We start from the raw sequence: 13,955 nt of genomic DNA, 5'->3' as shown, positions 1-13,955 counted from the left end.
ATTATATTACCATCCTGGGAGAACACACAACCTAAATACTTGAAATTATCGACCTGTTCTAGCTTTGTATCACCAATCTGACATTCAATTCTGTTAATTTCTTACCTACTGACATCAATTTAGTCTTCCAGAGGCTAATTTTCATATCATACTCATTGCACCTATTTTCAAGTTCCAAGATATTAGACTGCAGGCTTTCGGTACAGTCTGCCATTAAGACCATGTCATCAGCATAGGCCAAACTCCTTACTACATTTCCACCTAACTGAATCCCTCCCTGCCATTTTATACCTTTCAGCAGATGATCCATGTAAACTACGAACAGCAAAGGTGAAAGATTACAGCCTTGTCTAACTCCTGTAAGTACCCTGAACCAAGAACTCATTCTACCATCAATTCTCACTGAAGCCCAATTGCCAACATAAATGCCTTTTATTGATTTTAATAATCTACCTTTAATTCCATAATCCCCCAGTATGGCGAACATCTTTTCCCTCGGTACCTTGTCATATGCTTTCTCTAGATTTACGAAACATAAACACAACTGCCTATTCCTCTCGTAGCATTTTTCAATTACCTGGCGCATACTGAAAATCTCATCCTGAGAGCCTCTCTGTGGTCTGAAACCACACTGGTTTTCATCCAACTTCCTCTCAACGACTGATCGCACCCTCCCTTCCAGGATGCCAGTGAATACTTTGCCTGGTATACTAATCAATGAGATACCTCGATAGTTGTTGCAATCCTTCCTGTTCCCTTGCTTATAGATAGGTGCAATTACTGCTTTTGTCCAATATGAAGGTACCTTACCAACACTCCACGTTAATTTTACTACTCTATAAAGCCATTTCATCTCTGCCTTCCCACTATACTTCACCATTTCGGGTCTAATTTCATCTATTCCTGCTGCCTTATGAAAATGGAGTTTATTTACTATCCTTTGCACTTCCTCAAGCATAATTTCACCAACATCCTTTTCCTCCTCCCCATGAGCTTGGCTGTTTGCAACACCACCATGATGATTTCCTTTTACATTGAGAAGATGTTCAAAATATTCCCTCCACCTCTCCAGTGATTCCCTGGGATCTATTATGAGTTCACCTGAATTACTCAAAACACTGTTCATTTCCTTTTTCCCTCCCTTCCTAAGATTCTTTATTACTGTCCAGAAAGGTTTCCCTGCTGCTTCACCTAGCCTTTCCAGGTTATTACCAAAATCTTCCCATGACTTCTTTTTGGATTCAACAACTATTTGTTTCGCTCTGTTTCTTTCATCTATGTACAATTCCCTGTCTGCATTAGCCCTTGTTTGGAGCCATTTCTGATAAGCCTTCTTTTTACTTCATCATTCCACCAAGATGTTCGCCTTTTCCCATCTTTACACACAGTTGTTCCTAGGCATTCCCTTGCTGTTTCTATTACAGCATCCCTGTATGCCACCCATTCACTTTCTATATCCTGAACCTGCTTACTATCTACTGTTCGAAACTTCTCACTAATCATATCCATGTACTTCTGTCTAATTTCCTCTTCCTGGAGACTTTCTACCCTTATTCGTTTGCAGACAGATTTCACTTTCTCTACCCTAGGCCTAGAGATACTTAGTTCACTACAGATCAGATAGTGGTCTGTATCATCGAAAAATCCCCGAAAAACTCGTACATTCCTAAAAGATTTCCTGAATTCAAAGTCTGTTAAGATATAGTCTATTATGGATCTGGTACCCCTAGCCTCCCATGTGTAGCGGTGAATAGCCTTATTCTTGAAGAATGTATTCGTAACAGCTAAACCCATACTAGCACAAAAGTCCAGCAGACGCTTCCCATTCCCATTAGCTTCCATATCTTACCCACATTTACCAATCACCCTTTCGTATCCTTCAGTTCTATTCCCAACTCTCGCATTGAAATCGCCCATTAGCACTATTCTATCCTTGCTGTTGACCCTGACCACGATGTCACTCAATGCTTCATAAAACTTGTCAACTTCATCCTCATCTGAACCCTCGCATGGTGAATATACGGACACAATTCTTGTCCTAATTCCTCCCACTGACAAACCTAGCCACATCATTCGCTCATTTACGTGCCTAACAGAAACTATGTTGCGTGCAATGGTATTCCTGATAAAGAGCCCTACCCCAGACTCTGCCCTTCCCTTTTTAACACCCGTCAAGTACACTTTATAATCTCCTATCTCTTCCTCGTTATCTCCCCTTACCCGAATATCACTTACTCCTAGCACATCCAGATGCATCATCTTTGCTGACTCAGCCAGTTCTACCTTCTTTCTTCCATAAGCCCCATTAATATTGATAGCTCCCCATCGAATTCCATTTCCTTCAACAAGTTGTTTCCAAGGAGTCCCTCGCCTGTCAAATGGGAGTGGGACTCCATTACTCCCATAGGTCCGAGGCTTGCTTAAAGTGTTCTGAGCTCGGTAAATTCATGAAGCAGGATGCTGCCCTACTTGCACATAGTCCAAGTGAGGATCTCTCCTCTAACGGGTTATGGACCACCGGTGGATTGTATAGTCCTAGCCACCTGAGCACAAGGAGGGCCACGACTCAGAATATGTCCGAGATGCCCACTCCCATTCCATAGCAACTGGTATCCCGACTCTCAGGACCACTTACTAGGCCACTCAGCCGTTGCCCATGGTTCACGAACTAGGACGTGACTACAGTAATCCACAAACATGAAGATAACACAATAAATTTCTAAATACAATATTATTTATTAATAGAACTCGGAAAGCTTCTCAATTTTATTTTCAAGAGAGAAATCTACTCTGGGATGATAGATCAAATAACCCAGAAAGAAAAACTGACCATGTTTCATACCTACTTTATTCCAATTCTCACCTATGGACCAGAAACATGTACTTTACATAACAAGGCTATTAGTAAAATCCAGTCAACAGAAATGAAATTCATCAGAACAATGAACCAAAAGACCAGGAAAGACAAGATTAGAAATTAAGCTAACAGGAAGGAGGCCAGCATCAAAATACATGTTACCGAACTTTTAGAAAGATGGACAAATTAATGAGGATGGACAGAACGAGAACAGCAAGGAATTGTTTTGATAGAGAAGTGAAAGGGGAGAGGCCAGTAGGGAGGCCAATAAATCAATGGATAGACACAGTGAAATCGAAGGTCAGCAAGAAGAAAGTCAAGTGGGAGGTCACAGAGTAACAGAAACTATACTTTGGTAGGAAGGAGTGGCAAGCGGTTGTGCACAACACCCCGGGAACTAGAGCTGGAAAATGATGAGTATCATGAATGCTGCCATACAAGCATCACATAGCCGGCAGTTTTGCTGGCTCCAAAGCAATATGAAATGAAAATTTTAAGAAATATTTACTAAACTATTTTCAGCAAGTTGTAACATTATTATTTTGTGTATGAAGTCAGATTATCTTACAGGAAAGAAAGAAAAAAAAATATTGTGTGATCTTTATCATTTAATCTAGTTGGTTTGGATTTTTTGTGATATTATTATTATTATTATTATTATTATTATTATTATTATTATTATTATTATTTGGTTTGGCATTTTCCCATTAACCATGTCTGTAAGCCTTCTTATCTTATTGTTTCAGTTTTCCTGTTTATTTGTGGTCAGCTTTGAGGTGAGTCTTTGACTCGCAGTTGTAATTGTGTGGAGGCCTTGCTGTGTGTTACTGGTCCTTATAGGCTAGTATGGATTACGGCAGTCTCCTTTACAGACACGCTATGTAACATCATTTTTATATAGGGGCTTTTGCCCCAGATTTGACATTTTTGGGTCTATTGGATGTATGTATCTGGTCTCCTCTACGAAATTTTGAGTGTATTCTTATTCCATCTGACATTATTTTCTTCATATCAAATATAATGGCTCCTTGGTAAGTTGCCTTCCTGTCTCTGGTTTCATTACAAGGCTCGTCCTTACGTAGGTTGAACTTTTTTCCTACAACACTTCAACTATTAATTTTTGGCTGACGTTCCTGTGATCAATCCTTATTTCTTATGAGTAGAGATGTATCACTCAACATCCTTATTGTATACTACATAATTCTGTATTTTAAACGTTACATTAATATCTTTAATAAGACTTATTACCATCGAGATTGGTCTCTTAACGAACAGACCAATTTGGTTCTTATTTTAAAGATGTGAACTTGTTTAAAAGGTTAACTGAACTATTGCACAGCTAAAAGATTAAATGACTCGGTAAATAATTAACTGCAATAATTCTCAATTGTTCCCAGTTTTCTGTCTATTCAGCTGTTCCTTTAATGATTTTATTCTGGGTCACCCTTAGCGACATTTATTGGAATAATTGAAGTATTAATTCTGTTGAGATGAAAAAGAGAAACGTTTGATTTGCACTTGACCGTGACGTATGTTTATCAGCTATGTGTGCCGACTGTGTTGGATTTAATTTATCTTATTTGCTGTGAGATCTTCGATATCCTTTCACATTGGGATTTATTTCTTATTTGTATGTTCTTGTGAACAACTGATTCTCCAATCTTAAACTATTTTCCTCATTTATTCAAGATCTGATGTGACAGCTTCTATCTTACATTTTTATGCCTAATCATTCCCTCATTTAATATTTCTTTTAAAACGTTCTGTATTCTCGACTTATTGAGAATTATCTTTCATGACATTATTGAGAATTATTCGTTTAAGTATTTATCTGAATCTAATTGTTTTCATTTTGGGAGAATAACCTTAACCTTTAACTCCCAATTAATTAATAACCAAACCTAATTTCAATTTACCAAGCATCTTTATTTCCCCCTCTCTAAAGAACCAGAGAAACAAGAAAATGCCATTTGGTCCTTGTTTCAATGACGGTGAAATCCTGACATTCACCTCCCCATGGTAGAGAGGGGGCAACAACTGCATATAAAAATAATATTTTATATCCAGGCAGCTAACGAATGAAGGGACCGATTATCTCCCGGTATAAGGAGATCCCCTATACCAAGTGCCAACAGTCTCTTTGAGAGTGGAGGAGCGGGCACGGGTAAGGGCACTCTATTATCCTGGGGACAAGAAATTGTTCCCAAAGGCGGAGGAAGCAGTTTGGTCAATGGCATTAGGATGCAGAAGGCAACAGGAAACCACTGCATTAAAGATCCTGAGATATATTCCAATAGATTCACATGGCATGGCTGCAACGTCAAGATCAGAGCTGGCCGTGTGGATCGCCTACCTCCGTTTGGAGAAGAAGAAGAAGACGAAGAAGAAGAAGAAGAAGAAGAAGAAGAAGAAAGCATCTTTTGTAATTTTTTTAAAAATTTGAATTTACTTTTAAATCTTCATCTTGTATTTACATTCAACTTTAATTAAATCCTTATCCAAATTATTTATGGGTTAACATTATATAGTTTGATCAGCAAGTTGGCAATCATACAAAGATCTTATTGATTTTGAGTAAGTCATGGGTAGCTTCTTGCACGTTACATTGATTTTCAGTGAATTTATGTTTGGTGTCCACAATTAATCAATTAATTTATTAGTTAATTAATCATCAACACGTCACAAAGTATATAAGGGTAACCTATAATTTTACAAAAGATTTGAATACAGAACATATTAAAATGGTGTTACAAGCTTATCTCTTCTACTGTAGATTCAGGATTCTTCTATTTGAAAGTTACAGCAGTTTGTCTGTAGCAGCAAGGAGAGCACTCAAACTGAGAAAACTTGTTCTTTCCAAACCCCACTGTTGGCAGCCCTGAAGATGATTTTCAATGGTTTTACATTTTTCACACCAGGCAAATGCTGGTACTGTACCTTAATTAAGGCCATGCCCGCTTCCTTCCCACTCCTAGGCCTTTCCTATCCCGCTGTCGCCATAAGACCTATCTGTGTCGGTGCAACGAAAAACAAATTATAAAAAAATTTGTCCTTTCAAGTGAGGGGACCAACATTGTTGCATGAAACATATTTCATCTTCAATGTTACTGTACTGCATATTAATTGCATCCAGCAATGATTATCTTACTGTCACAATTCCTGATCTAGATCTAGAGATATTTAGTTTACTACAGGTCAGTTAGTGGTCTGTATCATCACAAAATCCCTAGAAAACCTGCACATTCCTAACAGATTTCCCGAATTCGAGTCGGTTATGATATATTCTATTATGGATCAGGAACCCCTACCCTCCCATCTGTAGCGGTGATTAGCCTTATGCTTGAACAATGTATTTGTAACTAGTAACAAATACTAGTATTCCATACTAGCACAAGCATAATTGGCAGTCATACAAATTTTAGTGAAAAATGGAAGGGCATGTATAGGTATTTTTGTAACATTCTACCTCTTCCTCGTTATCTCCCCTTACCCGAATATCATTAATTCCTAACATAGCCAGATGCATCCTCTTTGTTGACTTCTTCTTTCTTTCTTTCTTTCTTTCTTTCTTTCCATAAGACCCATTAATATTGATAGCTCCCCATCAAATTAATTTTGTTCGCCAATTTGTTTCCAAGGAGTCCTTCGGCTGTCAAATGGGAGTGGGACTCTGTTACTGCCATTGGTCTGAGGCTTACTTAAAATGTTCTGAGCATGCTCAGTGAATATTCTGTGAAGCAAGATGCTACCCTTTATTTACAAATAGTACCAATAGGATCTCTCCTCCAGCAGGTTAGAGTCCACCAGCGGATGGTAGAGTCTTAGCTGCCTGAGCACAAGGAAGACCATGACTCAGAATACATTCGAGATGCCCTCTCCTGCTCGATAGCAACCGGTATCCCGACTTTAAGGACCACATTTTAGGCCACTCAACTGTTGCCCATGGCTTACAAACTTGGACATAACTATAGTAATCCCACACCACGAATGTGCTATTTTGAAACACCGAGATGTGCTCCTGTGACCAATTTAAAATCTGCTACTTCTGGCAAGTTGACAACATTAATTAAACATTTTAGTATTCTATAAACATAGAATAGCAAGGTAGGCCTTTCTGAAGGAAAGAAATCTACTCAATTCGAACATTTGATATGGGAATTAGAAACATTATTTTGAAAACTTTTGTATGGAGCATTGCATTGTTTGGAAGTGAAGTATGGGGACAATTACTAGCTCAGAAAGAGAACAGAAACTTTTGAAATGTGGTGTTACAGAAGAATGTTGAAAATGAGATGGGTAGATATAATCATGAATGAAGAGATACTGAATTGAAATGGTGAAAGGAGATTGATTTAGCTCAATTTAAGGAGAAGAAGAAATAGAATGAAAGGATAAATATTAAGACACCCAGGACCTGTTCGGTTGATTTTTGAGGGAAGTGTAGGCAGTAAGAACGGTAGAGGTAGACCAAGGTATGAATATGATAAGCAGATTAGAGCAGATGTAGGATGTAGTAATTACGTAGAAATGAAAAGGTTAGCACAGGATAGGGCGGCATGGAGGGTTGCATCAAACCTGTCTATGGACTGGTGACTCAAACACACAGTATAGCAAATATCTGTGGTACTATTGCATGATATCGAGAATATCAAAGTATTGAGAACACATATCTTATTTTAATCCAACTTGTGATTGAGCACTCCTCCAGAAAAATCTCCACATAATAATATGATCTTAATTTTCTACAAATTTAAATATAATTTTATAAAGTTCTTATGAAGAAATCATAAAATGTAAGAAATCTTTGTCAGTGTTACCTGATAAGTGATAATCTGCAGTTTTCTGTGGAAACATGCTGGATCTTGCTTAAGAATTTTATTCATTAGACCAAACATCTGTTCAATTCTTTGATCCTGGCGGAGATCCTCACCAAACTTTACCAAGTACCGGTGTTCTTTAGCATCATTCCCAAGGATAGTGATTCGTATAGGATGACGAATGGAGTTCATCAAAACAACCTAAAATAGAGTTGATGACAAATATAGAGAATTATTACAAAATAATCTGCTGGTAATTATAAGACAATATAGCAGGCACCTGCTGCGCCAAAGGATCGAATAGGGCAAACTACTGGATCAATAAAATAAGAAAGACAAAGATGAAGAAGAGGAGAAAGCACAAACAAAACTAAGAACACAAGGATAGGCCGAACCTCTTAGTTTCACAAATTTTTGAATATTGTAAGGTAGGTGCTATATACATGTTTTTAATGTATATTGCACAATTTGCAAATGTTTTACTGCGAATATTACGTCATTTTACAATTCCTTCACGAATACAGTAAAACCTCCCTATAACGGACACCTCTGGGACCAAAAAAAAATGTCCGTTATGAAGGGGTGTCCGCCCGCGAGAGGTTATGAAACCAGTGCCATTAAACGTAAGTTGGAACACAATAACCCATGTAATGTATGTGTTAACAATTCTCGCAAATGTACCTTTAATTGTATACAGTATTGTACAATATACTGCACTGTACTCACATGAGAAAGTTGTAGATGGGCTGCTGCAGCTGCGATGCACTGTATTAAAGAGACAAAAACACTTCTATGGAAACCTCTATTGAGCACACTGTACACATTACCGTACACCATGTTAAAATTAAGAAGCAGGTATGAGTTTTTGAAACTTCAAATTAGTATGTAGATGTAGCAATCTCTAGCACAGTACAGTAAAACATTAGCACTTGAAAAAATCCTTAATGTTCGTTTGTTTTGTCCATTTCGGTTTAACAATGATGTTTTCACTATGTGCAATTAAATCCTGGGTCAAATTTACACCTTTTTCATGGTTTTGTTTATAATAGAATTCTTTCAGTCGCTTAACAAACCCGAGAGCCTCACTGTATGAGGTTATTGGCAGCACATTCATTTCCGTATTTTCTTCAAAGTCATTAGCATCACCTTCATTCCCGCTTTCGTCAGAATCTTCATTTTTGTCTTTCTTCCCTTGGATTGACTGAAGAATCGTTTTCATGTCTCCACTCTCACACTCTGTTGGAATATCTGAATCAATTTTAATATAGGTGTTCACTTGTACATTGTAACCTGCTGCATTAATCAACTCTTGTGTTGTTTCCATGCTGTCAGGAAGGGTATCTGATTCTGTTTCGGGATGTCCACCACTAGCGGGAAACCCAGCTTTCAGAAAGCAGTCACGAATTGTTGAGGCCGTGACGTTTTTCCATATATTGGTTATCAATGAAATTGCTTGGAGAACATTCAGCCCCTTTGTCAGTGTTTGAAGGGTTACTTCATTCCCGTTAAGTTCTGATACTATGTGCTTCATCACTAACTGTCTGTACATAACCTTGAAGTTCTGGATCACTCCTTGGTCAAGCGGCTGAGAAACTGATGTTACATTTGGTGGGAGAAAGACGATCTTCACATTTTGCAACTTAATTTTATCCGGATGCGATAATAACACTTTTCGCTCCCGGCGGTCATCCATGCTTTCCTATTCACTTTCCATTGAATGCCAAACTTCGTAACGTCCATATTTTTAAAACACCTTGGTTTTGCAGCTTTTCCTATCACAAGGGGCTCCTCCCGTTCTCCACTCATACTTGCACATAACAAGACCGTTAGACGTTCTTTCGCAACTTTTCCACCAGTACAACGATTTCCTTTGAAACACAAAGTTGTATCGGGTAAAGCACGGAAAAATAATCCAGTTTCAACGGCATTCAAAATGTTTTCCCAAGCGATTGAAGGTATTTTTCCTTGCCAGTTGTCAACAATCTCCATATTAACACTGGATAATTCTCCGCAAATCACTCTGAAGTTGATACCATGTCGCTTTCTGAATCTTTCTAGCCAGCCATTCGAGGCTTTGAAATCTCCAATACCTAATTCTGTCGCGAATTCTAACGCTTTTGCTTGTATCATTGGTCCTGACACAGGGACATTCTGATTTCTTACTTTAGCGAACCACTCTAGCGTTGCCTTGTCAATGAGAGCTCAACTACCACTTTGAAACAGTTTTATGCAGTGTTCGTTGCCATTTAAATGCCATTCTTCCACTAGTTCCTCTTGCTTTTTCACAATTTCAGCTGCCTGTGTCTTTCCAATCTTAAACACTTCGGACAGTTTATGCACACCACACTTCTCACGTTTGTGATAGTCTATTATGCCTACCTTTTCTTTTAAAGTTAAAAACTTCCTCGGAGCCATGTTTACACCAACTTACTAACGTAAAATTGAACACGTCAAAAGCCCACGAGTCAATGAAAAGTAACCTGACAGTGAAGGTACGAATTCCAGCGCTGTCGAGCATGTCAGATCACACAACTTCCGGAAGTGATAGCGTAGCTTAATGTTGCCTTCCAAGAATGTGTACAGCCTGGATCAAAAGTTACGATGTCTGTGATTCTTGGAAGTACCGCCTGTGCAAAACGTAAGCGAATACATACTGTACAGGACACCAATACCGATTTTTTTGAAAAAGAATGTGTCCGTTAAGAGAGGTTTAATTGGAGTTTCTCGTGGCTATGGTGTGCCCGTGTCCGTAATAAAGGGTGTCCGTATAAGAGGGGTAAATTACTCAAACACAACATGGCATTTAATTACGGACCTAGAAAATCGTCCGCCAATGAGGGGTGTCCGCCGGTGAGAGGTGTCCGTTAAGACAGGTTTTACTGTACTTACATTATTCAAGATTTTTTGGCAAATTTATATTTAATCCACCATTCTTTTTGCAATTTTGCTATGAAAAACGTTATTTATTGCAGGATATCATCCACCCATCGTTCACGTAAAAATACAATTATAGGGCTGGGAGTGTCCACCTAATGAATACTTGTTATAATTACAAGTACATGGATTAAATTTAAAAATACATTCTTAAATATTATATCAAGCATTGATTCGGTGGAGACTCGCAACCCTATAATTGTAAACTGTCGAACTATCACTACAGACATGAAACTAACAATGTATGACACTAGAAACAATCAACATATTTCAATATCTTGCAGTTCAAGTACTGAAATTTATTCCTAAGCTATTTAGTGATTTTACCTGTGTATCATAAGTGCCAGGAGCCTATACTGTGGGTACAGATTTGATATGATTTTTTTTCATTTATTTCAAAAATTGAGTTTCCAGAAGGCAACCATAATTTAATTTCACCAGTTGAAATATTTAAGTACTTAAGCTCTTTAGACCTTTTCAATTGTAAAATTACCAGTGTTCCTCCACTGTGTAAAATTGGGCTCATCAGCTATTTATTTTATTCAATGTCTTTAGTCCTTTCAAATCGTCAAATTCCAGTGTTCTGCCCCAGTGTGACAGTGGGCTCATCATTTATTTATTTTTGTATATTCTATATACATAATATGAACGTGTAACACAATATTGTGTGAGAAAACCGCAATATTAATGCCTATATGTTATACATACAAAGAAATGTCCGCATTTCAGAATTACTAAAAAAAAAAAAATTATTTATTTCACTAAGTCCTTTATTTGAATAAAATAGTCATTTATTCAAATAATACGACACATAGGTTGTTGAAGTTAGCTGTATTCGCTGGAGATGGCTCTATGAAAGCTGAAGTTGTCTACCTGATCTTTCTATGCCAGCCCAACAGAGGGTTCTGTGAAAGTTATCCATATAGATCTTTCTGTTCTGGCTCTGTGAAATCAAGTCAGAACATCTTTTCTTTTGAAGCTCCAGGAGGCTGTGGGAAGACATTTTTTAAATTCAAGTTTAGTGTACATGATTAGAAGCAGAGGTGAGATTGCAATCGCTGCTGCATCGACATGAATTGCAGCTTTGTTATTACCAGATGGTAAGACAATTCACAAAACTTTTAGTTTGCCTAGTCCAGTAAGAGAAAGTTCAGTTTTGTGTATTAAATGGAACAGCTCAGAAGCAGGTGTTTTGTGAAATCAGCCATTATTATTATTATTATTATTATTATTATTATTATTATTATTATTATTGATGAAGATTCAATGATTCCTGCATTAGCAGTGAATTTCATTGATTGCCTACTAAAGGACATTATGAGGTGTGAAAAAGAAATGAGTGGTAAGATTACAAGATATTAGAATCATTCCGTATTGACGGTTTTCACTTTACAATGGCGAAAAATGAAAGTATCCTCCTATTCAATACATCATATATTCCGTCATTAGACGGAGTAAACAAGTTCAGACATGTTTCGGCTCGTTTGAGCCATCTTCAGTGAAAAAATTAGGGGGGTTGGAATAATTTACATATTATGAGTTGAAAAAATGCTAAAAAACATAATGAAAGCGCAAATGAAAAAACAAACAAAAGAGAGCCTAGATGGAAACAAAATAGCACAAATATACAATATTTACATCAATATGCAGAGCAAAAAACAACTTATTGCAACAAAATTCAGTGAAATAGGTGTTAATTTGAAATAATAATTGATACTAAAAACTGCGTTAACCTAAGAAACAAGGGAATGAGAAAACAAATGATGCAGATGGAAATGAATAATAGTAGCACATGGTGAGGTTGTGGACCTCATAGTTTACAAATTATTAGTTTATAAAAACGACAAACAGTTTGAAATCGCTGTCAAAATCCTAGTGGAAACCCATCACATAAAATTGGTCAGGAGGAGAGCGGGAGCAAACATATTGAGAGAAACCAAGCCTGAATTAACCTGCAGGCGAAAAGCCTGTGATAAGGAGAAAAAACACCTTAAATTTAAGGCTTCAGAAATAGCAGCATTCTTAATATCTTCTCAATCTAGCGGTCCCTTTCTTCATTATTGTTTCATAATGTTGGCTGGTGTTTTGCCTTATTATAGAGGGGTCGGAAGGGCCGCATATAAAAATATGAGAAGCTGTGTTAGGTAGAAGACAGATGCATAGTAAATTGTAGTAATCTAGTGGAAACCATCAATGAAGTTCTAATCTGTAATGGAAAAAATGCATTTTCAGGCTTGGTTTCTCTCAATATGTTTGCTCCCGCTCTCCTCCTGACCAATTTTATGTGATGGGTTTCCACTAGGATTTTGACAGCGATTTCAAACTGTTTGTCGTTTTTATAAACTAATAATTTGTAAACTATGAGGTCCACAACCTCACCATGTGCTACTATTATTCATTTCCATCTGCATCATTTGTTTTCTCATTTCCTTGTTTCTTAGGTTAACGCAGTTTTTAGTATCAATTATTATTTCAAATTAACACCTATTTCACTGAATTTTGTTGCAATAAGTTGTTTTTTGCTCTGCATATTGATGTAAATATTGTATATTTGTGCTATTTTGTTTCCGTCTAGGCTCTCTTTTGTTTGTTTTTTCATTTGCGCTTTCATTATGTTTTTTAGCATTTTTTCAACTCATAATATGTAAATTATTCCAACCCCCCTAATTTTTTCACTGAAGATGGCTCAAACGAGCCGAAACATGTCTGAACTTGTTTACTCCGTCTAATGACGGAATATATGATGTATTGAATAGGAGGATACTTTCATTTTTCGCCATTGTAAAGTGGTAAGATTGTCATATTTTGCCAAGTTCTTCGTGTCGTATCCAAAAGTGGAAGATCTTAGGTATGAGGCATGTATCCAGAATACTCAAATATTGCCAAAAAATAAAGTATTGCACTTGAAAACAAATATGCATGCAAAATATTCTGAAAAGGAATTCATGGCATGGCTACTGCAATTAGGAAATAATGAGATTAAAAATGAAAAAGAGCAATTATAAGTCCCTTCAATGATGACTGTAACAGAAGAAATGAAAATGTTTCTCACCTAATTCCAGGAAGTTTTAAAGAATACAACAGTGTCAATACTCTCTTGTCAGATGATGATGATAATGATGATGATGATGATGACACAGATTTTGTAAGCAGCATACCCATAGAATATCTACCTCTACACTCCATTATGCAATCAGGAATGCCTACACATGTATTAACATTGAACGCTGATGCATTTGTAATGCTTGTAAGAAATGTGCACAATGCCTTTGGTTTAGTAAATAGAGTGCATGTGATAGAGAAATGTATGACAAAATTCCAAAATTCCAAATCATTACAGGTACTTT

General features: G+C 37.1%; 1 protein-coding gene across 1 annotated transcript in view; it reads right to left on the bottom strand.

The window, feature by feature from the left end:
* The window catches only part of LOC136857637 (DNA-dependent protein kinase catalytic subunit), an 873,484-nt gene that overhangs the window by 105,886 nt on the left and 753,643 nt on the right, over positions 1-13,955 (bottom strand). The window contains exon 47 of the mRNA XM_067136445.2: positions 7,675-7,875. Coding sequence (XP_066992546.2) covers positions 7,675-7,875 — 201 coding nt within the window. The remainder of the gene's footprint in view (positions 1-7,674; positions 7,876-13,955) is intronic.

The sequence above is a fragment of the Anabrus simplex genome, chromosome 1, assembly GCF_040414725.1.
Source record: "Anabrus simplex isolate iqAnaSimp1 chromosome 1, ASM4041472v1, whole genome shotgun sequence".
NCBI classification, from domain to species: domain Eukaryota; kingdom Metazoa; phylum Arthropoda; class Insecta; order Orthoptera; family Tettigoniidae; genus Anabrus; species Anabrus simplex.
The sequence above is the reverse complement of the archived record's forward strand: the minus strand, read 5'-3'. Positions and strand labels throughout refer to the sequence as shown.